The sequence below is a fragment of the Lepidochelys olivacea genome (assembly GCF_965140295.1).
Source record: "Lepidochelys olivacea isolate rLepOli2 genome assembly, chromosome: 6".
Lineage (NCBI taxonomy): Eukaryota > Metazoa > Chordata > Testudines > Cheloniidae > Lepidochelys > Lepidochelys olivacea.
In genome coordinates this window covers 112,726,836-112,752,544 of record NC_140416.1, presented here as the reverse complement: position 1 = coordinate 112,752,544, position 25,709 = coordinate 112,726,836, and the positions used below count along the sequence as shown (strand labels likewise).

The 25,709-nt window shown below is 41.7% G+C and overlaps 1 protein-coding gene across 4 annotated transcripts in view; it reads left to right on the top strand.

The window, feature by feature from the left end:
• The window catches only part of NUDT14 (nudix hydrolase 14), a 99,921-nt gene extending 75,443 nt beyond the window's left edge, over window positions 1-24,478 (top strand). For all 4 annotated transcript variants that reach the window (XM_084631035.1, XM_084631032.1, XM_084631034.1 and 1 more), the window contains 2 exons: window positions 3,943-4,180; window positions 24,207-24,478. In XM_084631035.1, coding sequence (XP_084487161.1) covers window positions 3,943-4,180; window positions 24,207-24,447 — 479 coding nt within the window. In that variant the 3' untranslated portion in view covers window positions 24,448-24,478. The remainder of the gene's footprint in view (window positions 1-3,942; window positions 4,181-24,206) is intronic.
• The last annotated feature ends 1,231 nt before the right edge of the window (window positions 24,479-25,709 follow it).

Below are 25,709 nucleotides of genomic sequence, written 5' to 3'. Positions count from 1 at the left end.
CATTTAGTGTTATGTTCCTTATTTAAAAAAAAAAAATCTTATCTAATGTGAGGCAGTATATGCTTGGGAATTTAAAACAGACCTCAAAATTAGGGGCTATTGATACACTGTGCACAAATATATTTTTGCTTTATTGTATTCTGCAATGTAATAGGTAGACTATTGGCTCTCTTACTTGTAAGAGGGGTTGATACCTTAAGAAAGAATCTATCTAAATTAATTTTAATGTTTTTGTGTCGATTGTTATAACTTCTGACAGTTATTTATTTTTTGGAGGTTAAAAATAAGATGTATTTTTCCTCAGCATGTTGGTTTTAACCAAAAAAAAAAAGAGAGAGAGAGAGAGAATCTAAACGATATTTCTCTCTCTTTTTATCTCTGTTGCTAAGAGACTGTTTCAAGACCATTCTGGTAGATGTCACTGGAAACTTTCTGGTGCAGTGTCTTACCATTCGCACTTGCCTATAGTGATTGACAGGCAGTTCAGTGGAAAGCAATAATATTGTAACTTGTAGCTCATGTTTTCATTCAGCACTCTGTTGCCTATTGTAAGGAATAGGATTTATTTATATGCTTATTTAAAATCCTTATGTCTTTTATTTGCAACCAAATAGAAACTGCTAGTATGGCTAATACTCTCTTTGAGGCATTCTTAGGCGGCTCTAACTGCAAATATCTTTCATGATGCCTTTTTTCTAACAACTTTACGAAATTCACTCCTGTGCAGAGGGCACAAGGCTCAGTGCACACATTAGCCTTTTAGTACTATGCAAGACAGAGCTGGGCACATTTTGTCTTTGAATCAGGTCTAATGCATAATAAAGTTAATTGTTTTTGCAAATAAAATACTGTAATATATAGTGTAATAAAATAGATTATTTTCAGGATGACTTTCTCATGACAAGAGAAACACATTAAGCTGCTAGATAATATGAAATTAGGTTGGTCCATAAGCAAAGGGAATAGAGAAAATTGACTAAATGTAATACTCTAAGTGTTCTGGCCAAGTGGATACCTCCAATGTGCCATCTCCATGGAAATCTCAGATTCTGCTGGCTCTAGAAGGCCTAGTCTTCCAAAAAGCCTTCTGTTTTGGTGTTCTGTTCACAGAGATCAGAGAGGGCCCTGACTGAGCTCAGAATGGCTGGCCTTCTCTGCAAATGGGCAGTCAAAGTTTCCAGTGCAGCTACTGCTCATACCCACTCCCACCAGAGTATTTGTGATAGGGTTAGCTTTCCATTGCCTGGGGATGATCTGCCATACTGTCTGTAAAAATGCATAAATTAAGTGATGGTTCTCTCTCTGTGTCCTATTTGCTCCCCTGTCAGAATCCCAACAGAAAGAGGATAGGGGAAGGGAACATTTCTATGGATATTTGAGTATTTGGATGATAAGCAGCAGTTTAAATCACTAGGTGTATCTACTACAAGTGTGACTGTTGTATACCTGTGTCTGCCCCTCCTCAGACAGACAAGAGGTTAGGACTAATTAACTCTTCTGCTAAAATGAAAATCTAAAAGAATATTGCAGTAGTTTCCACTTTAGTCCCTTACAGATGCCCCATTGAGAGACTCTAGATATCATTAATTTGATAGTCAACGGACCACAACTTTCCAAATACGATTAAACAGTATGTAACTGGAGAAGACTTGGGTTAGTAACACTAAACATACACCATGGGATTTTCAAGTTAACGTATAACAGCCTTTAATTGGATTGTACGTATTTGCTGTTCCAGTGACTCAAAATACATTGCACACAAGGCTTGTCACCAGCCAGGTTTTACCTCAGAGGGCTCCCAAAACAATTGGTGAAAACAAAAAGAAATCAAAAGTTTAAACAGCAAACCAGTTCCCTCCCTGAGCTGCTAAATTCCAGAAGCCTCTCCAAATCTGTACTACTGACTCCCCATTCTTTTTCCTTGGAGCGCAAGCAAAGCTTTTGTTTCAGTTACTTGAACGGGCTTGTTTTGGGTAACAATATCACCTGGTTTGACTAAGGCAGTTCAACTCTCTTCCCTGTGCCACAGCTGCACAGGAAAGAACTCGCATAGTTAGGACTTTCCACTATGAGAATCCACAGATTTTGCCTACATGCTGGATCATTAGTCAAGATTCATGATTAGGGCCCTACCAAATTCACTGCCATGAAAAACGCATCACGGACCTGCGAAATTTGTTAGAGTAATTCTGAGCTGAACTGCGGTTGTGTGTATTGGAGGTATTTAGCTGCCTTGTCTGAAGTCAAGACTGGTGGAATCTGACCTCAATAACCACATCATGGCATTTTCCCAATTAAAGAAAGAAACGTTTTGGATATTTTCCCATATTAACCATCTGAGACAAACTCAGATTTTGGATGTTAGAGCAAACACATTAAAAATTCTCCCGGATTTGCTCAGTAAGATCCAACAAATAATGCCAGATCCTCAGCTTCGGTAAATTGTCATACTTCTCGGTGCTATGGCAATTTACACCAGTTAAGGATGTGTCTTCAGGATCTCCTTGACTTAAACCAAGTACCCTCAGTAGTGGGCTACTTCTTTGGGAGTAATATTCCTTTATAACCAACGATAAAAAGGGACAATGAAACACTGGACAAAGTTCAGTTGCTAACATTAAATTTGTCCATTAAATTTGTACTCTCTTATGTAACAGAGTTTTAATATTTGGAATGAGACTTAAACAATAAATATGCACTTTTTTTTCTACATGAAACCCATGTTACACTTATATAGTATATTTTAAACGTTATTAAGGTATAACTGTCACAGATTATTAGATAAAACAGCAGTTTTCATGCTGGGCATCTTATAACATGTTTTTCATATATTAGTATCAGATTTGTTAATAAAATAAAGGGGGTGAAAATGGGAAACTTTGCAAAGAAGAGACAAACGGAGCTACATCTGTAAAAGAAAGTTTGAATGGCTCTATATTTTTGGTAGTGCTTCTCTGTGTTTTAGGACCCAATCCTGCAGACTTTACTTAGGAAAAATGTCCACTGAGATCAGTGAGAGTTTTGACTAAAGACTGTAGAATCTGGCCCTTAGTATTTCCTTTAGGAGTCTATTACAGTGACAGCTGTTTCTAGATTAATGCAAAAGGTCCTTTGCAAATTCCACTCAAGAATCTGTGCAAGGAACTATATGTTCAAAAGAGGATTTTTCAAACAAACATACATGCTTTTCATAACCCTGTTCAAATAACAGCTGAGTTGACAGGCTGAAAGATTCATCATTGTGCACATGGTACAGAATGTACAGACCAACTTCCCAGCAGAGATAAATGCATAGATTAAAATAAACCCTGATATGTACATTGGCCAACAAATGGAAGCTGTTTTGAACAATAGATTTTTAGGTTCAACCAGCTGCGCTTAGTTTTGGTAGCGTGTATGAGACTTCCATATCAATATAAGCAGAACTAATATTCAAAGGACCATTTCACAGAAATGAAATAGAAAACAAAAATTCCACTGCTGTTTTAATTTTTCTCAATTTTACTAAAAATCAACTATTGATTGCCCCATCAGTAGTAAATGCTTCACAATTAAGCACTTGTGTACCTTTATGATATATTGTGGAAACAGATTTTGCAAGGTGTGAAATATTGCATGCTCCAGTCGCTTTTGTGGGTAGTTATTGTGGCCTGTCACTTTGGTATGCAAATCATAGAATTTATCCACACAAAACCCATCGTTGGTGTGTAAAAGTAATAATGTGCAAAAGTTGTGTGTGAATGTGATTTTTGCACACACACCAATGCAGGCACCTTTTAGAATGTAGCCCTACATGATTTATTGTGTCTATTAGTTGGATTTGTTTTAAATTGCATGGTGAAATTCCCTGTGAGTAAGGGGTCTTTTTATGCCACTTGAAATGATATGGTAAGAGTAGATTTTTCCAAGCACAGTTGTTTTTTCTTTTGCATTTTTTTAAAGCTGTTTACATGTGTGAAATGGAACGGCACCGGCCTCAAGACTTTCAAAGTAAAGACCAGGATAGCTGGTGTCCTCTATTGGATCCCTTACCAGCTACAGAAGGCGTGACCTATGAACTCTGCGCTGGCATAGTAGACAAGCCAGGACTTTCTTTGGAGGAAATTGCATGCAACGAAGTCTTAGAAGAATGTGGTTATGACGTTCCCATTACAAACCTGAAGAAAATCACTTCGTTCAGGTAAATAGCAGCCAAGTTGATGCTTTGTATTTAACCTTTTTCAAATGACAATTGTTAGAATTGCCTAGGGGTAAATTAATTTCCTTGCCAAAGCAATGAGCTGGGAGAAACAGCCATCCACGATTGCTTAAGGGTGTAAACGCCAAGAAGAGGAGGAATAATTTAGGGAGATATAAAGGGCAATAGACCTGAGATTAATGAGATGAAATTCAAACTGAGGAAAATTGGGCTAGTAAAAACTATTAGAGTGGGGAATAGAAAACCCCAAGGGAATTGGTGGAAAACCCATTGCTTGGGGCTCTTAAACATTGAGTGGTTGAAGTGCTAGAAAGTGTATTGTAAGAAACAATCCTATACTCACAGGATGATAGGCTAGCTGACCTATTAGATCTTTTCCATCTCTGATTTCCATTGTTCTAATTAAAAACTGAGCCGCACAACATGGGCTTTGAGCCTACATTGATGGGACCGCAGCATCAGGGTTTGTACCACTGGATTTGTTCGCAGGATCAGGGCCATAACTGAAGCTTATATGAAATATGTATTAGGATACATTTTATATCACTTTATTGCTGACGCTGTTATGAACGTTTTTAATTTCAGTGTAAAATATTTCAATAAATTACATCAGAAATAAGAGGAGAATAATATTTGTGCTGTTTGGAATTAAAGAAATGTCAAGAATTAAATAATTTCAGAAGAAAATGTTTTCACAGCCTTATTGCCATTATATCTCCTTACCAGGCTGTAGCATTGTTAAAGACATCTGTTACCATTATCCAAAATACATGTACAAATTAACAGAGAATGGCTGCAGGTTTTTTTACTTCATTTTTACTTGACAGCTCTATTGAACTAGACCCTGTCATTGGTTTTTAATTTGGGAATTGAATACAAATCCACAGCTGTCAATCCTGGCAAATGTTATTTCCTGCTGGATTAACAAGCAACGCTTCTGATGGAGGAGGGTGTGAGGGGTGAATCATAGGAGTTGTCTCTTGCAACTCCTTGAAACTAGATTAGTGGTTTGTTCTACTGAAAGAAACCGTGCTTTCTAGAATTAATAACAAAAGCTGTTCATAGTATTTTGTATTTTGTGTGACATTGATGTGCTGTACCGACACAGATACCTAAAAAAAATCTTTCAAAAAATAAGTTGTGACCCTATTTCCATTGTAAACCCTCCATTTTTAGGGTTTATGACTCAATAGTAAGAATTCCCATTGAGCTGAAACAACATACATTCTCAGTTAACAAATGTCTTTTCATTTTACAGAATATTTTTTTAGTTGAGTTACACAGGTTTTACTTGCAGTGTGACTCCCAGATAAAATACACTTAGTGTGGTGATTTAATTTTTAAGGCCCCTGTCCTGCATTGTGGTCCCTATGGGCACAGCAGTTAGCCTGTGCAAAGGTCTATCGAATGGGGCTCCAGGCAGATGGAGTGATTCACTTTTTTAAATCAAAATGCAGGATTGTGGCTCTAAAATGATATTTTTCTGGCATTTATTTTTCACCTTGGAATAGGGTGTTGGTGGTTTGTTTCAATTAAAAACTAATGTATTTAGGTCACCTGTTGTTGGATTTTTTATAACGCTGCACTGCCACATGGGAGACAGAATTGATTCCAAATCCTGTGTTCCTGCTCCCTTAGAAGGAATATGTTCAGCTCCTGTTAGGGAGAAGGGCTTTTGCATCATTTGTGTCTGGGTCCTGTTCACTCTTCCTCAGCTTGCAGTGTGGTGGTCCAACATGGGCCTTGAGTATTGGCTGTAAAGGCAGAATATGAGAACTGGTCCCCTCTGTCAGGGACATTGAGTACCTCCGGAGGAAGTGGGGAGAACACTAAACATACCAATATCAATGTCTAAAAAAATAGTGTTCTTTAGATTGTTGAAATGCATTCTAGTTAGTATCTTTATCAACCCTCTAATAGCCAATATAAAATGCTGACATAAGACATTATAATGGCTAGTATGTGTTCGTTCAGTGATTTCTGGATTAACATATAGTACATTAATCAGATCCATTATTATAGTATATCATCGCAGTGATCTATATAACAATTTTTCCATTAAGTATTTATTGACCCAATATTGCAGGTCAGTATTGTGCAGAGTTCTTCACATTGTACAGCCTTGCATTTTCAGTCCCCACTGCTTTGTTCCTGGAAGGATCTCAACAGACTTGCACTTGTGAAATCAGTTTGATGTGAACTAAGAGGAAGGTGTCTGGACATATAGTAAACAGTAGCATGTCAGTGCTCATTCTGAATTTCCTTCTTGTGGAAGTTTGAATTTAAGCAGTGAACAGTAATCTAATCTAGTTTTTATTTGTTTTCATAAGTGAAGCCACTATTTTAGTACAATAAAATTAGGAACATTTTAAAGTTATGACTAGAAAAGTAACTATGCAATCAGTACACCTTCTTGCCCAACAGTATGACAGCTATTGTGGGTGAGACTGCAGCTTGCCCTATGGGCCTACATAGGCAGTCAGAGGTTATAAAGTTTTAAGATCAATCCCCTGCCTGGGCTTCCCACACTTGCGCAGGTGGGAGGGGAGTAGGAGGGTGGGGGGTGGGGTTGTGAGCAGAGCTTTTACTCTGCCCCTCCTGATATGCTGACCATCACAGCTGATACAGAACAGAGGAGAAAGTAATCTGCTGTTGTTATAGTCCAGGAGCATGAGTGTAACAGGAAGTGAATTATGGCTCTTAGAGACAAAATGTATTGTCTGGTTTGCTCTGCTCTGGGGGCTTTGGAGTTATGTATCATCTCTTACTCAGGGCAGCTTGCATAGTCAGTCTAGCTTTATGCTATCTGTATTATAGTTGGGGCTGGTAGCCGCACCTATTACTAAGACTGCCTGACAGTTCCCATTATAAAGATTCTGTTTTTGGTTGCTTATAATTTTGCCAAAATTTAAGCATTTGGGCTGAAATTTTATATGCTGAGTGTCTGCATCAGGCTGATTTTTTTTTTCCAGCCAAAATGGTTCAACCATTTCTGAGAACCAGGCTAGTGAAACAATTTTGCTTTGACTATGTTCAAAAACATTCTGGTGCCCTCTTCTTTGAGAAACTTTAGCACCCCGATGCTTTGGAGCACTAGAATGCAGTCCCCTCCAGAGCCTTGAACGAAACCCATGATGTCTGAGTTTCACCATTCCTATGCATTCCTATGAAACCCACTCGCAAAGTGTCTCATCCCACTCATTTACTAATTTTTGGGTGCTTGGCTTTGCAATTTAAAAATGGTGTTTTAACATGGTGGTGTTTTTGTGTATCATTATTTATAGCTCCATCATTGTGCTAGGTACTTTAGAGGCGTGTAAGAGAATAAGACCTGTATTCCATTGGATGCAGAAAAAATTATGATGATAATCTTATAAAAGAAATAAGTTTTTCTGTGTCCTATGAGTGACCAGGTCTTTTGTGTTTTCCCTTTTATTAGATGGTGACAAGTTTCCTCCCAGTCCCCACGTGGGTGGCTATGGTTTCAAATTTGAACTTGTATGAAGTTCACCTGTGAACTAGCTTTTTAGGCTGCAACACCCTCAGTGCCATGCTCAAGCCTTGTTTTATTGCACTACTGAAGAAAAAATAATGGAATTTTTCTTCCTGATTGCAAGGTATCTATTAAGTTCTACCACTCCCAGGAGTTTTAAAATTTTCAAAGTCTTCCAAGAATATTTGTAGAGTGCTTTTTAGATTTTAATAATTCAGCAGAACAAGATACAAATTACTGGTTGTTCTTCTTTGAGTGCTTGCTCATGTCCATTCCATCGTAGGTGTGCGTACACACCGCATGCACAGTCACTGGAGATTTTTCCCTCCGTGGTATCCGTCAGGCTGTCTCTAGCATCCTATATTGCTGCATGCTCATGTGCTGGTATAAGGGGCCCGACTGGCCCCACACCCTCTCAGTTCCTTCTTCCAGCCCGTGATGGTCACTGGAACATCTTCTCTTGCTTTGGCAAGGCGTTCATCAGTGGTTCTTATTATTCCCTCCTTTCTTTCTTTTCAAGTTTTCTTGTCTTCTGTTTATTTCTTTTAGTAGTTGTGTAAATAGTTGGACCCTCACATTTGTTTAGAGGGCATCCTCTGCCCTGAGGCCTGGCATGCCCCTGGTCTCCGGGCTCCAAAGCCAGTGCCTCCTGCGGCAAGTCCATGCCAGTGAGTGACCAACACTCCAGCTGTCTGAAGTGTCTGGAGGAAGCTCATATGTGAGAGCATTGCCAGATCTGCCACCAGTTCAAGCCTTGAACAGTGAAGGACAGTGAGGCTAGGCTAAGGTCCATCCTGATGGAATCTGCAGTCAGACCATCGTCGGAGCCAAGCCAGTCAGACTCTGCACCGAGTACCTTAGCATTGGTGCGGAGTGCTCCTCCAGCAGCACGGGTCTCTTGGCACCATTCCCCTTCACCGGTGCTGAGGAAGAAGTGCAAAAAGCAGCAGTTCAAGAGGGAACTGAGGAAGGACAAGCATGGGGAGTGAAGCAGGGTGAGACCTGTGTCAGGCCACTTCTCTGCCTCTGCCCCAAAAGTGTCAACACTGACCTGCTCACAGGTGCCGTTAATCTGGTGTAGGACCAACTGCTGACACCGGGGGGACAGTGTGGCACCAGTGGGATCATGGTGCCGTCCACCCCAGAGGCATTTGCCACAGCCAGGGATCTGATGGCACTCCTGGTACTACTGACCACGGCAGGGCAAGATCCCAGAGTGGTGAGGATGGCAAGCAGAAGGGAGCATGTTGCCCTGAGATCCTATCCAGCACCGCGTCCTCTGGAGGGAAACCGACCCTGATGATGTCAGCAAAGGCTTCCCCATTCTGGCACCATTCCCTGGACCCTCGACACCAGCCAGTGGAATTAAGGGGTACTACCTCCCTGTGGTCATAGAATCATAGAATATCAGGGTTGGAAGGGACCTCAGGAGGTCATCTAGTCCAACCCCCTGCTCAAAGCAGGACCGATCCCCAGTTAAATCATCCCAGCCAGGGCTTTGTTAAGCCTGACCTTGAAAATCTCTAAGGAAGGAGATTCCACCACCTCCCTAGGTAACCCATTCCAGTGCTTCACCACCCTCCTAGTGAAAAAGTTTTTCCAACATCCAACCTAAACCTCCCCCACTGCAACTTTAGACCATTACTCCTTGTTCTGTCATCTGCTACCACTGAGAACAGTCTAGACCCATCCTCTTTGGAACCCCCCTTCAGGTAGTTGAAAGCAGCTATCAAATCCCCACTCATTATTCTCTTCCGTAGACTAAACATCCCCAGTTCCCTCAGCCTCTCCTCATAAGTCATGTGCTCCAGCCCCCTAATCATTTTTGTTGCCCTCCACTGGACTCTTTCCTATTTTTCCACATCCTTCTTGTAGTGTGGGGCCCAAAACTGGACACAGTACTCCAGATGAGGCCTCACCAATGTTGAATAGACGGGAATGATCACGTCGCTAAATCTGCTGGCAATGCCCCTACTTATACAGTCCAAAATGCCGTTAGCCTTCTTGGCAACAAGGGCACACTGTTGACTCATATCCAGCTTCTCGTCCACTGTAATCCCCAGGTCCTTTTAGGCAGAACTGCTGCCTAGCCATTCAGTCCCTAGTCTGTAGCTGTGCATTGGGTTCTTCCGTCCTAAGTGCAGGACTCTGCACTTGTCCTTGTTGAATCTCATTAGATTTCTTTTGGCCCAATCCTCTAATTTGTTGAGGTCCCTCTGTATCCTATCCCTACCCTCCAGCGTATCTACCACTCCTCCCAGTTTAGTGTCATCTGCAAACTTGCTGAGAGTGCAGTCCACGCCATCCTCCAGATCATTAATGATTCCCAGGTCCCCACAACCTGACTTGTCATCGGAGTCTGAGATGGAGTCATGCATCCAGCCATGGGCCTGATACCGATACCCATAAGAACATAAAAATGGCCATACTGGGTCAGACCAAAGATCCATGTAGCCTAGTATCCAGTCTTCCAATAGTGGCCAATGCCAGGTGCTTCAGGCCTACATTCTGTCACATCCTGGTGTGGGTACCCCTCCAGGCGTTTGGCCCAGTGGGCTGTAGCCTATGCAGGTCCAGTGGCCTTTTCAGAATCTGTGGGGTTTTCCCACGGTACTGGGACCAACTTCCAGCCATTCATACTCGATGGTGTCTGAGAGAGAGGCCCCTCCACCACACCATCCAACACCTGACCCTGACTCTAGTACTCAACCCAGTACCAATACTCAGGACTTGAGGCTATGTGATGTGGGCGGTGCAGAAGAAGAGGAGGAAGACCCCCTTGTGCAGGCCTCCTCCTCCTGAGATGAAGCTATGTGGGGGGTTGAGGAGCTCGGTGACTTTAGCGCTCATCAGGAGCTATGGAAAAGGGTGGCATCTAACCTAGGGCTGGAAGTTAAGGTGCTTAAAGAATCCTCTCACAGCCTGATCAACATCTTGGCTGCAGCAGCCCTGTCAAAGGTGGGCCTACCCCTCAATTAGGCTGTTATGTGTCCAGGCAGATCCCTATGTCAGATGCCATCCTCTCTGCCCCTCACTTCAAAAAGACCAGAGAAAAAGTATTTTGTCCCACCAAAGGGTATGAGTACCTATATTCCCATCCCCCTCCCAGGTCCCTTGTGGTCTCAGTGGCCAATGAAAGAGACAGGCAAGGGCTGCAGGACATGACCCTCAAAGCGAAGGACTCAAAGAAGCTGGATCTATTTGGTAGAAAGAGTTATTCTACTGGTGGGTTGCAGCTCTGCATCTCCAACCAGCAGGCCTTGCTTGGGAGGTATGATTATAATGTCTGGGACTCTCTGTCAAAATTCAAGAACTCACTGGCGCAGGAGTCCAGACAGGAATTCTCCGCTCTGGTGGAGGAAGGGAAGACTATAGGCAGGGCTTTTCTCTAGGTTGCTCTGGATGCAACTGATATAGTTGCTAGAATAATGGTGTTGGTGGTAGTCATGCAAAGGTGCTGTTGGCTCCAATCTGCAGGACTACCACCGGAGGTTCAGCAGTCCATTCAGGACTTTCTGTTTAAGGGAACTTCCCTCTTCTCCAAACAGATGGAAGCAAACCTCCATCACCTGAAGGATTCTAACGCCACCCTCAAGTCCCTGGGCCTCTGTGCCCTGATTCCTTGAGGAAGCACTTCAGACCTCAACAACCAGTCTGCTTCTCAGCTCTGCCACCACGCCAAGACCTGTTTAAGAAACAAAGCAGGGGTTATAAGTGCAGGCAATCTCCCTCTTCTGCCTCAGCCTCTCTACAGGGTCTGCACAGATATCCGGGCAGCCCCAAGCAGAACTTTTGAAGGGGTGCCCAAGAGCACTATATCGGTTCCCATACCGGATCCTGATCCCCTTTTTGTTTTCAGACTGACTCTCCTACTTCAGCCAGTATTGTCCCTCATCACCTCAGACCATTGGGTGCTGAGTACAGTGGAGGAAGGTTACATCTTTCAGTTTTCTTCACCCACCCTCCCCCTCATCCCCATCCCTCTTCAGGGACCCTTCTTATGAGCAACTTCTAGTCCAGGAGGTGCAAGCCCCCCTTTGGATAGGGGCTGTGAAGGAGGTGCATCAGAACTTGAGAGGGAAAGGGTTTTAATCCCGCTGTTTCCTAATCCTGAAGGCCAAAGGGATCTCTGACGCCTCTTGCATCTTGCATTGCCTCACAGTTATCTCAAGAAGCTGACGTTCCACATGGTCTCCCTGGCTTCCATTATTCCCTGCCTGGATCCAGGGTACAGATGTGCCTCCCTCGACTTGAAAGAGGCCTATTTCCACATCTCCATTTTCTGGGGCCACAGAAGGTTCCTCAGGTTCCTAGTGAAGCAGGCACACTCCCAATTCACTGTCCTCCCCTTCGGCCTGTCAGCAAAATGAATGGCAGTGGTGGTGGCCTTCCTCAGAAGGCGCCGGGTGTGAGTCTACCCTTATCTCCATGACTGGCTGATCAAGGGCTGGTCCAAGCCTAGGTGAGAGCCAGCATTGGTCTGTTACAAGCTACCTTCTGAGGCCTGGGCCTATTAATAAGTGAGCAGAAGTCAACTCTTATCCCTGTCCAGAGGATAGATTTTTATCAGTGTGGTGCTTTATCACACCTGGGCCAGAGCCTTCCTCCCATTAGCTTGCTTCCAGACAGTGTTGGCTCTGATAGATCAAGTGAAGACCCACCCCATTACAACAGCCTGTTTCTGCCTCAAACTTTTAGGTCATATGGTGGCATGCACTTACATGGTGCAGCATGCGAGATTGGGCCTCAGATCCTTTCAAGCTTGGCTGGCCTCGGTGTACTCAGTGAACCGTCACCATTTTTCACTCCCCAATCTGACAGAATGTAAGCCAGTTGGTGGGATCAGACATTCCATGTATCACTCCCCAGACAGCAGTAGTCCTAATCTCGGATGCATCCAATCTAGGTTGGGGAGTTTACCTGGAGCACCTCAGGACTCAAGGCTGTGGTCCCAGGAGGAGTTCTCCTTGCATATAAACATCAGAGAGCTCAGAGCGGTCCACCTAGCATGCCAGGTGTTTCTACCCTAGATTGTAGGCAAGGTTGTGCGAGTACTTATGGACAATATGGTAGCCATGTTTTACATCAACAGGCAGGGAGGAGCACACACATCCATCCTGCGTCAAGAGGTCATTGGCTTGTGGGATTGCTGCACAAAGCACCCCATCTACCTTGAAGCTTCTCATCTTCCGGGAGCCTGGAACATTTTGGCAGATCATCTCAGCAGATCTTTCTCTTCTCACCATGAGTGGTCCCTTCATAATATAACAAGGTCCATCTTCCAGAGGTGGGGGTGTCCCTTTGTAGACCGCAGAACAGGAAATCTCAGCAGTTTTGCTCACTCCGCGGTTGCAGCCTGGGCTCACTGAACAGATGCCTTCCTACTCCCACAGGCAAAGTACCTGTTGTACACGTTTCCCCCCAATTCCTCTTATGCACAAGGTCCTACTGAAAGTCAAGCAAGACAAAGCAAAGATTATTCTTATAGCCCCTGCATGGCTGAATCAACACTGATTCGGCCTGTTATTGGACCTATTAGTAGCGATCCTGTTGCCACTCCCTCCCCTCCCGGACCTGATCTTGCAAGATCATGGCTGATTGCTCCACCTGAACCTCAAGGCCCTCCACCTGACTGTGTGGAAGCTCCATGATTAAATCTGGCAGAGCTGGCTTTTTCAGAACAAGTCTGCCAGGTCTTGCTAGGTAGTAGGAAACCTACTAGAGCTACTTAAGTTCCCAAGTGGAAGTGTTTCTCTGGAAGGTCATCCCAAAAAGGCCTCTCACCAACACAGTCACCTCTCTAGTATGTGCTGGACTACTTACTCCATCTGAAACAATAGGGCCTAGTCATTTCATCGATCAAGGTGCACCTAGTGGCAATTTCAGCCTTCTACCCTCTGATGGATGGTAGGTCAGTCTTTTCACACTAAATGTCCATTTGCTTCCTCAAGGACTTAGAGAGACTTTACCCTCAAATTTATGAACCCATTCCCCCATGGGACCTCAGCTGGTCCTGTCAAGGCTCACGGGCCCTCCTTTTGACCTGCTGGCATCATGCCCTCTGAAAGGTCACCTTTCTGGTAGCGATTACCTCGGCCTGGAGGGTCTCAGAAGTTTGGGCCCTTACATCAGAATCCCCATATATAATGTTCTTTAAGGACCAGGTACAAGTTTGCTCCCACCCCACGTTCCTCCCAAATGTGAACATTTACAGTAAATAGAAGAACAGGAGTACTTGTGGCACCTTAGAGACTAACCAATTTATTAGCGTATAAGCTTTCGTGGGCTACTCTGAAACCAGTAAATAGAAGGAGTAAAGGAAAGAACATAGCCCTTATCCTATGGAGCTAGTATTGTGCATTATAGTATTTTCAAAGGCATTATTCCTTCTACATAGTAACCTATGCATACAATCCATTTTTACCTTATTGCATTGTGATGAATAGCTGTGGTACAATAAAATGTATTATGATTAGAAGGATCACCTGCTAGTGCACCTGTTTGTGGACGGTACTGTGTAATATAATTTTGTGTTAATTGCGTCTATTCTTTTTCTTTCCTGCACCTGCTGCTTATAACATTAGAACTGTATAAAGGTCTTAAGACATTACAGTGGAAACTGCACAAAGTTTATCTGAGTAGATTTGGAATGCAGTAGAAAGGCCACTGAGATACTGTATTTACTTGTAAACATGACGGTATGTATTCTCTACATACCAGATTCTGCATCCAAATAAAAGTTGCATTTTATAAATAGATACGTTCCACGTAGAGAACTTCACCTTAATTATGTACATTTAAAGTACAAAGAAGTCAATGTGTGCCAGCTTTAAATGTGAACATGTAGCACTTTGAATGATTGTAAAATTAAAATGAATCACTGTTTAAGAAAGTAGTAGTTCGGCTTTTATATACTGCATACCAGATTTATGAATGAAATTGTATACAGAATCTCATCGTTGCTAACAAAGCCAGTTTACATTTATTGTGCAGTGCTGCAAATTCCTCAACAGGGAAAGTTTAAAATTATGACTAAATTATAATGATTAGATGATTAGCAAGTGAAAGAAGTATGGGCTGGATGAATGGACTATAAGGTGGATAGAAAGCTGGCTAGATTGTCGGGCTCAACGGGTAATGATCAATGGCTCCATGTCTAGTTGGCAGCCAGTATCAAGTGGAGAGCCCCAAGGGTCGGTCCTGGGGCCGGTTTTGTTCAATATCTTCATAAATGATCTGGAGGATGGTGTGGATTGCACCCTCAGCAAATATGCAGATGACACTAAACTGGGAGGAGTGGTAGATACGCTGGAGGGTAGGGATAGGATACAGAGGGACCTCAACAAATTAGAGGATTGGGCCAAAAGAAATCTGATGAGGTTCAACAAGGACAAGTGCAGAGTCCTGCACTTAGGACGGAAGAATCCAATGCACCGCTACAGACTAGGTACCGAATGGCTCGGCAGCAGTTCTGCAGAAAAGGACCTAGGGGTGACAGTGGACGAGAAGCTGGATATGAGTCGACAGTGTGCCCTTATTGCCAAGAAGGCCAATGGCATTTTGGGATGTATAAGTAGGGGCATTGCCAGCAGATTGAGGGACGTGATCATTCCCCTCTATTCAACACTGGTGAGGCCTCATCTGGAGTACTGTGTCCAGTTTTGGGCCCCATACTACAAGAAGGATGTGGAAAAATTGGAAAGAGTCCAGTGGAGGGCAACAAAAATGATTAGGGGACTTGAACACATGACTTATGAGGAGAGATTGAGGGAACTGGGGATGTTTAGTCTACGGAAGAGAATAATGAGTGGGGATTTGATAGCTGCTTTCAACTACCTGAAAGGGGGTTCCAAAGAGGATGGCTCTAGATTGTTCTCAGTGGTAGCAGATGACAGAACAAGGAGTAATGGTCTCAAGTTGCAGTGGGGGAGATTTAGGTTGGATATTAGGAAAAAAATTTTCACTAGGAGGGTGATGAAACACTGGAATGCGTTACCTAGCAGGGGGGGTGGAATCTCCTTCCTTAGACGTTTTTAAGGTCAGGCTTGACAAAGCCCTGGCTGGGATGATTTAACTGGGGATCGGTCCTGCTTTGAGCAGGGGGTTGGACTAGATGACCTCCTGAGGTCCCTTCCAACCCTGATATTCTATGATGCTATGATTTATATGTTGCATTAAAATACGTTAATGCAATAAGTTTGCATATGCCTAAAAGTCAGGAAATGTGAAAGTTAACTGTGAACATACATCTTGAATTCTGACCCCATATATATATGTATCATGATAAGCTGTTCAGAGCAGAGACTTACTCTTACTATGTGTGCGTACAGCACCTAGAGCAACTGGGCCCAATCTTAGTTGCAGTCTCCAAGCACGATGTTAAAAAATTTTTTAAAGGTGATCACATACTATTTCCCTAGTTATAGAGTATAATAAAATATAACACTTATTTAATATAGGCTTAATTATTTAAAAAAACAAAAGTCACAAAATGAAAAGTCCCATTTCTCAGAGAAACACTGACAGCTCCAATACACATCATGTATATTTTATGGAATTACTTAACAACCTAAATATTCAGGACTCAGTTGTGGCTTTGCCACAAGCCTTAAGCAAGGGGCGGCATGACATTGCACTGTTCCAAGAGAAGACTAGATTTGCAATATGCCTACTGTGTTCGCTGTTGCTCTGAGAGGGAAGTATGTGTAACACTCTCTAGCTATGGCCTCACACATTCCCTACCCTCGCAGCGCACTCATGCCCATGTGTGGGGAGAATGAACTGGATTTGCAGAAGCTTCCTCTCCCGCTGTGCTGTTCCCTATAGTATGGGTAACCCACAGATGGGTATAAGAGGGTGCCTTGCGTACCTTTATTCACCTGCAGGCTGTAGAGGCCAGGCCATTATTTGACCCAAGTATGCTAATGTTCACACTTAAAATGCAGGTTTGGAATAGAAAATACAACATTTTTGCCATGTGCCAAGGTAACATTACTGTGAAAATCACAACTTTTTTCATTTCCTGACTTGAAAGTGTTTGCATTCAGAACTTTAATGTTACCACAAGTAACATAGGTTTCTGTATTTTAATTTTCTCTGAAACAAAACAGGAAAAATTTGGGGCTAGTGGACTTGAAGATCTTACAAGCTCTTTGTCTGGAAATTATTGGGTTTTATGTAATTTAGGGGTATGGAATAGCTCCCATATGAGGAGAGATTAATAAAACACTGGGATTTTTCGGCTTGGAAAGGAGACAACTAAGGGGGGAATATGATAGAGATCTATTAAAATCATGACTGGTGTGGAGGAAGTAAATAAGGAAGTGTTATTTACTCCTCATAACACAAGAACTAGGGGTCACCAAATGAAATTAATAGGCAGCAGGTTTAAAACAAAAAAAAGGAAGTATTTCTTCACACAATGCACAATCTGTGAAACTCTTCTGCAGAGACTGCTGTGAAGGCCAAGGCTAACACGGTTCAAAAAAGAACTAGATACATTCATGGATACATCATCAATGGCTGTTGGGCAGGGATGGTGTCAATAGCCTCTGTTTGCCAGAAGCTTGGAATGGACGACAGGGCATGGATCACTTGATGATTACTTATTCTGTTCATTCCCTTTAAAGCACCTGGCATTGGCTACTGTCAGGAGATAGGATACTGGCCTAGGTGGACCTTTGGTCTGACCCAGAATGGCCACTTTTATGTTCTTATGTGCTTTTCAAGTACTAGTGACTTGATGACCAACAGAGCTTGTAAGCTCCATAACATTCAGTTGCAATGATTATAAACTCTACAGGAGAAATTCATCCCTCATCAAAAGTGGATGCAGCTCCCATTGACATCCAAGAGCTCCACCCACTTATGTCTTTGCTGAATTTGTCCCATAGTGATACATGAGTGGGATTTTCAAAGGATCATAAGGGATTTAGGCACCCAAATCCCACTGAAGTTCACTGAGTGCTGGATGCCTACTTCACTTTGGCTCCTTTGACAAGTATAGATGAAACTATTAGATGTCAACATGCTAATAAGAAGCATAGACAAGATGTGGCTGAAATATAGCCAAAATTACATTTCTAAGATCTGCTGGCATGATTGGCTCTAGCATCTGGTGATTGCTGTTTCTTCTCAGAACTGGGAAGTTTATGAAAGCATTGTGGATAAGTTTTCCTTGATTTCCAGGAGAGGTGGTAGAATTAGTGAAGAATAACCCAGAAAGTGTCTCCATGCAGAGTAGAAATAGAACAAGTGGAAAGTGACATATTGCATAGTAAGATTTAAAAACTCAAGAAAATGACAGCTCTAACTAACGCTACGTTTACACTTATGGTCACATGTAGAGGTCAGACACTGAATACTCAGCTAGCACACGTATAAATAGCAGTGTAGACAGTGAGACGTGGTCTAGGTGAGTACAGGCTCTGCATGCCTGAACCTCCAAGGTATATACCCTACACGGCTCTACATGCCTAAGTAACACCTCCCACATCTACACCGTTATTTTTAGCAGTGCAGTGTCTCGCTGCCACCCTGCTGCTGGAGCCTTTCCCCGTCCTCTCCCCTAGTGAAAGGCTCTGGCAGGGGGGAGGCAGCCAGGAAAGGCTCCAGCAGCAGGACACACGGCAGCGATAAATGTAGCTACAGCCTGCCTTTCACTACAGCACGTAGCTCCTGTACCCCATATGCCACTGTAAGTGTAGACACAACCTAAAAGGAATGTATGAAAACCTGAAAGTTCCTTTTCAGCCACCTCTTTATCCAGAGCTGTTCACTTACTTAGATGGTTAAGAAAGAGCCCGTGAAGGGTTGCTTGGATTTCCCAGGGTTCTTGTGAACTGATATACACAACCTATGTACATAGTGTCATTACTACATACAAGCATCCACACTGGTTGTCCAAAAAAAAGGATTATATCTGTGTACATAGAGCTCATTTTAAGGGACTGCATTCTTTTTAGTCCTAGTCTCTTCAATTCTACACACATTTGGTGTCATATCACTTTTATTGTAAAAAATTATTAAGATTGGAATAAAGAATTATGAAATTGATGTTACAGACTAATTTACACCAAAAGAACAAATCCTGCAGCATTATAAGTTTCCTGCATTCATAATTTTTGTATCCCCCTCACTTTGCACTTGTCTCACATTGTACAGCATGTTAGTGCTTGGCAAGTTAAGATATATGCTTGTGTGTGTCAGTAATAAATACAGCTTTTATCTCTGTTCTTAGGAGGCTCACTGTGTGATTGTGAGGAAAGCAATTTTTTTTATTTGAAATTATAGGAAAAGGCTAAGAAGAAAACAATGTGTAGACAGTATATAGAGCAGGAAGGTGGCAGAGGTCACTGAAATAAAAATATCAAAGAGAATAAAGGCACACCAAAATTATTGGAATATTTTGTATAGGAAGTGCAAACAACCATGCAAGCGGATAAAAGGAAAGTGTTTAATGACTGAAGTTTGATATTACTAGAAACCTAAAGAAGTCTTTCCTTATTTACTGGAACCTCTCCCCAAAGAAACAAAAAAACAAACAACTGCTGAAGGTCACATCCCTGAGACTAATATACATTTTCAAAGGGGAATGTTAAAATGCTTTATGACTTCATCAGAGCAGAAGAGGCAGTTAAAACTGCTTCAAAATAACAGGCCCATGTGAGTTGCATTTAGGAATTCTGTAGGAAATAGCAAGGCAAATAAAACATTTTTGGTGGTGATTTTTTGATAGTTCTCTAAGGAAGGGGAGAGTACAAGAGGATGCAAGACAGGTTGGAAATATTGTAAAAGATGGCAGTGGTCAATATTCAGGAATATCTGTTTTAGTAAAGGGCAATCGGCATACATCCATGAGAAGATGATGACACTTAACTGAAGCAGAAGATAAAAAAGCCAAATCATCTAGATCAGTCGTCCCCAAACTATCGGGCACTCCCCCCTTAGAGGGGCAGAGAGGAACATTCGAGGGGCAGGACCCAGGCCAGCCCCCGCTGGGGGATGGAGAGGAAGCGCCGCCCAGCCCAGGTCTGGCCCCAGCCTCAGCTCCACTCCTCCCCCTGCTCCACCCCTAGTCCAGTTTTGCCCTCATTCCCTCTCTGCCTCTAGGTCAGCTCTGCTTTTAGCCCAAGCTCCTCTGCTGAGCCAACTGTGTGCAGTGATGGGAGCAGGGGGAGGGGAAGAAGATGTGGACAGATTCTATTACTGGTAAGGGAGGGCGCGGCAAGAAAAGTTTGGGCACCACTGATCTAGACAAAAAGTAGCAAGTGGGAAAATACTGGAAATAGATCCTTTTTGTGCAGCAAAATATATTGCTTTCTCTTTTGATCTCTTCCTGAAGTAGATGATGTTTTTTGGAAACCAAAGTGAGACAGATCTATAGTTTAACAATGAAAGCATTAGGCATAACCTAGTCAATTTGTTATACAGTAGATAATGTAATGTTATACTAAGTGTGCAAAGTTATCCAATTTAAGATTGAGACGTGCTGTTGAATTAGAATATAAATAGATTTACAAATATAAAGTCTTAGAGAGAGGAGTAAAATAAACTGCAGTGAAAAGCATTTATCAGACCCTTTGTTCTTGTATATAGCTTATTTGGAGGCAGATATTTATTTTAAAACTAATAGCTCAACATGCAATTTAAGGTTGTCTTAAAACGGAATGGAGAGAATACAAATAAAAGAACAAACAAAATGAACCTGTGGCCATATCCTACCACAATTTTTTTTATCCCAAACGTTCCACTGATTTCAGTGGCAAGTTCTATGCATAGTTAGATGGCAAGATATGACCCAAACTGCATGCAATTCCAGGTACTATAGAATAGGAAAGATATGAGATCCAGGCCAAACATCATTTAAAAACATTTTAAGTTTAAGAATAACAGCCAGTCTTGATATGTTGAGTAAGGAATCCATCCGATGAAGTGAGCTGTAGCTCACGAAAGCTCATGCTCAAATAAATTTGTTAGTCTCTAAGGTGCCACAAGTCCTCCTTTTTCTTTTTGCAAATACAGACTAACACGGCTGCTAACACTCTGAAACATATAAGTAATAATATCCTGAAGTGAAACCAATAAGCTATTTGAGATCCTGAGGCAAGAAACTGAATCTCTCATGATGCTGTGACTCAGGAAACAATTTTCTTTTATGCTAAAGAAAAGATACATGGTGGGAGAACTCAGTGATTTCCACAGCTGCAGCTGTTTCAAAAGTAAAAGGTCATGGATAGCATAGGAAGAGATTACCTTGTAAATAATTAAGGCAGAGAGTTTGTATGGAAGGGTCTTTTACATAAGGGTTATATGTTTTTAAACTTGCTGGATTGCAGACTGATCCTTTGCATAATATCAAACTGACTAGGTTACATCTAATGTTTTAATTGTCTAACTACAGATCTGCACCAATTTGGTTTCTTGAAAAAGGTCATGAACTTCAGAAACAGGTTAAAAGGGAAGGGGATATGTTTTAATACTCAAAACTGTTTTTCCCACTTGTTATTTTTTGGGTGAAATATAATATGATACAAATTGCTAGAACTGGTCCTAAAAAGAATGTGTGTAAATCAAGTTGAGGTGAGAGCAAATCAAGATCAGAAGGTGAGAGAGCAACCAGCAATATTTTATTATTTATTTATTCATTTATTATTAAATCCCTATGTAGTTCTGTAATTTACCATGGCACATACAGAGATTAGCATGCGGGCTAAATAAATCCAACATTTATTTTAATTTCTTTAGGTTTCTACTTAAAAATACCAAATCCCAGGCTCTATGTGCTTTTGTAATTTTTAAAAACACAATTTCTCAAAAAAAATCGATGAAGAACAAATCCTACCCTATATAAAGAACAGCAAGAAAAAAGAATATCCCCACCTCTTATAGACTGTGAAAAACAGAGTGCCCCTCATACAAACAACACACAGATCACAAATAGAAAGGGATAGGAAAATGAGGGCCAAGAATTAAAATAAATGTTATATAAAAACAATGTAATATTCCATGGCAAATAAGTCTTTTAAGTTACAATTTTGTTAGACTGAGGTAGGATTGGGAAAAGTTGATAGCACTCAGGGTGGAGCTCAGTGGTGGAAAGCAAGCCAAGGCATAGTTTGACTTCTGTATTTGGGGAGACCGCTCCAGTCAGGCCAATGGGGCTGCGCATGGCGGGTGCAAATTCCATGCTTGCCCGAGGCTTGTTGTTGGGGGTGGGGGGGCAACAACCCTCTTACTTTCCCTCCCAAAGCTACACCTATGAAACAAGGTGAATAAACTGGGGCCAGCATGTTTACAGAACAACTTGGACTCCTCCTAGGATTTAAAGGACTTTCCTGTGATGGATTCTGAAATAACCCTGTTTGTTCTTAATCAGTGATTCATCTCCTGTGTTCCTTTTTAGTACCATGCATTATTGCTTATTAGTACCAAGAAAATATATAGAAGTGTGTTGTCGTCATTACAGCAGAAAGCACACTGATAGCATATTAGCATAAAAAATGACATTCCAACTTTAGAAAACCGGGTGCTGGTAGCAACTTTGTGAAAAATGGGTCTACCTTACTTTATAATGAGATTAGAATGATTAAACCAGCATGGTGGGCTCAGTGTGTAAATCCTGCTGCTTTCAAAGACTGCGTTTCTATTGTGTCTTCTGCCAGTTGGATCGTCACTTGCAACTGAGATGAGTGGCAGCATGCCTGATGGGGTTATTCTTCCGAGCAGCTTCCCATTAGAGAAGGGGAAAGGATGCAAAGGGCAGGGGGGAGTCCAGAGAAGGCATTTGATCTTGTGCCAGTGGTGCATCAAGTCTGTGAATCATTGTCAGTGCTGGATAGCGTTTTTATTGACAAGCCTGCAGTGATAGCCACCATAATAGGATACAAACGCTGAGGACAGTGGCTGCAAAAACCAGGTCATTAGAGACAGTAATTCAGTTTTACTGAGAAAGCAGGTCACATCCTTCAGCAAGAGGGAGGAGAGAAAATGGGAAGCCCCTTAGCCTGTTCTCTTGCTGCCTCCCACTAGGTCACATTATCTTTGGCCAAGGAATGTATCAGAAGAATAGTACAATCACAGAGAAAGCAGAGAATAGATAGAATACATACATAGCACCCTTCATCCTAGTCTCTCGTAAGCTCTTCACAAAGATAAGTAAGTTTCATTGTCCACTTCGTACAGATTCAGAAACTGAGGCACAGAAGTGCCTTGGCCAAGGTCACGCAGTACATCAGTGGGAGAGTTAGGAAGAGAATGCAGCTTGCTGACTCCCAATTCTGTTTTCAGAAAGAAAAAAGATTGTGGCTATTGATATAGCAACAAACTGACTAATTAATATTCGTTGTCCAGCCAAAATAAATAGATTTGTTTGAGAAGATTGAAAGAATACAGCCTGGCTTGAATTCCTGCTGGGGATCTGATTTACCTTGGATTAACTGGGAGATTTAGTTATCTAGAGATTGAGTAAAAAGGGTTTATATGCTATAAGATTTTTATTTTATTAGAAACTATATATATTGAATAAATAATTTTTAATCTACTACAAATCTTTGAATCCTATGTACAGTAATATTGAGACTAATTCTTCAGCATTCATGGCCTGATCTAGAGTTTAGTGGGTTTTGGATCAGCCCCCAATATGCCTTAAAAGTAATTTGTTAAAACAGGAAATGCAGAAGTTGCAATTGCAATGTGACTATTTTCCTGGAAGGACCAAGTGAGTGGATTATGTACTTATCTCTTATTTTTAAAAAATCTAAATGAAATAGTTCTTAAGAAATAGAGGATTAACAAATAAGAAGTATAACACACAGCAAGTGGTCTAGCTGAAGAAAGACTGCATAATCTAAGATATCCTAAAGTAAATCCATGATAACAAATTTAGCTGAGAGGCTGAATTACTTCAGATGCATTCATTCTTAGGGTGGTCCATCTGGGTCAAGGCAAAAGGGTTAGGCGGGGTAGAGAAAAGAATCTCACGCTGCCACTCCATTCTTGCACCTATCCAGGATGTGAATAGAGGTCTCCAGCTGTGAATAGACCTAATCTTCTTAAGCAACAGAAATCTAAAATTTCTTATAAAAATAAGCAAACAAATGTAACATTCAGATACCCTGGGGAGCTTCATCCTATTGTTTGCAGGTTTCTATAGATCAGGGCCCATACCAACTCCCACTGAAGTAAATTGAAGAATCTTCCATTTGTTAGATCAATTATTCCATCTCCTTTCAAAATAAACATTTGGTGCAGCCACAGAATGTAGTTGTAGATATATCTGTGCTAAAATGGAACTGAACTCAATTTTAGTTAACTGACAATTTTAGTTGACTTTTTATGAATAAAAAGAGATTCTAATTGTCATTTTGAATACTTAAAATTCATTAATAATTAATTATTTTTATTTTGGTATTGCTCAGGGGCACTAATTGAGGACCAGGGACCCAGTTTCATAGGTACAAAATAACATTTTTCTTAAATAAATGTGAAGTTTTTCCTCTTCTATTTTTTTTCCAGGTCCGGAGTTGGTGTGACTGGTTCTAAGCAAACCTTATTTTATGCAGAGGTAACAGATCAGATGAAAACTGGAGAAGGTGGAGGCCAGCCTGAAGAGGGAGAGCTGATTGAAGTTGTAGAAGTACCTTTACAAGACTCCATGAAATTTGCTTTTGATGAGCATTTCCCTAAGACAATGGGCGTTATCTTCAGCTTCATGTGGTTCCAAAGCAATGTTGCCCTGGGGCCGCTGAAAAAATAAAATGAGCACCATGATTTTCTAACTTGACAAATGACTTCCTCTTTGTTCTATGGATCACTGATATGGGTAGGGAAGCAGGAGGGGGAGTTGCATACAAAAAAACTGATCATAGACTCTCTAGATTTTAAAATTAAAATGTAGCGTGAAATCCTGGCCCCCCCCATGAAATCCATCGCAAAACTCCCGTTGACTTCAGTGGGGCTGGGATTTGACCCTAAGTGTCTCAGGGTCAAATTTATTGGTTAATGTGATTGCTCAGGAAACTGGAACTTGCATATTAAGGACTTTTCTAAAGAGCCTATTACATGAAAATGGAAAAAGAAAAGTCAACAAACGAAAGACTATAAAGCATCTAGAGTGGCCATGAATCCAGAGGCTATACGTTTTATGCAAATTAATAGTTTCTGCATGAAAGTAAAGATACTGTAAACCATCTTAGCAAGCAGCTGTTCATTGTATCCACCTGAAAGTGAACGTGTTTACTAAAGTTTTCTCTCAACTTTAATAAATGTTGAATAATACCCGTTCTCTTTTCCCACTATTATGGAGTCCAACTCCTCTGGAATTGTATATTGGCAAAGGAACCGAGCGATGGCTGTGCCTGCTCCACCCTTCCCTCAGGTGAGGGGCATGAGGGCATCTAAAGGGAAGGTACAGTGGACGCTGCTGGCCAAAAGAATCCAGTCTTGCGCACATGAGGCATATTTGTACACCAACCAATACTGACAAATAAGTTTGATCAGATAACTCAGTCACTTTGGTGATGGTTGCACGGCAAGTCTTAGGCTTAACATACACTTATAGTAATTGGACTTGTTACTGAATATATATGGTGCATCAAATTGTTGAGAGAGTTGTTTTTCATAACTAAAGCTTTCACCTACTTTAATAAACTAGCTATAAAATTCTTCCATTACGTTTGCATGTCCCCATTGTAGGGACAAATTCAAAATTATAAAGTTTTCTTAGTGATTGTCCACATAGATTCCATTTTTGGTGCACATGTGCTATATACATGGGAGATTGGGTTATTGTGGCCAGCAGTATTTGTTGGGGCTGCCTTTGCACCCTAGATGCCCTCATCGCCCCTTCACCTGAGGGCATAAAGGGCGGAGGGGATGGGCCATCCCTCAGTTCCTTCTGGCCACCCGTGGCAGCAAGACCTTTTGAGTGGCCATTACCCCAGCTCAAAAGATAGGGGTGATTCAGGCCCTCACCTTGGGTCCCCTTACGTAGTGTTTCATAAGGACACAGTCACTCTC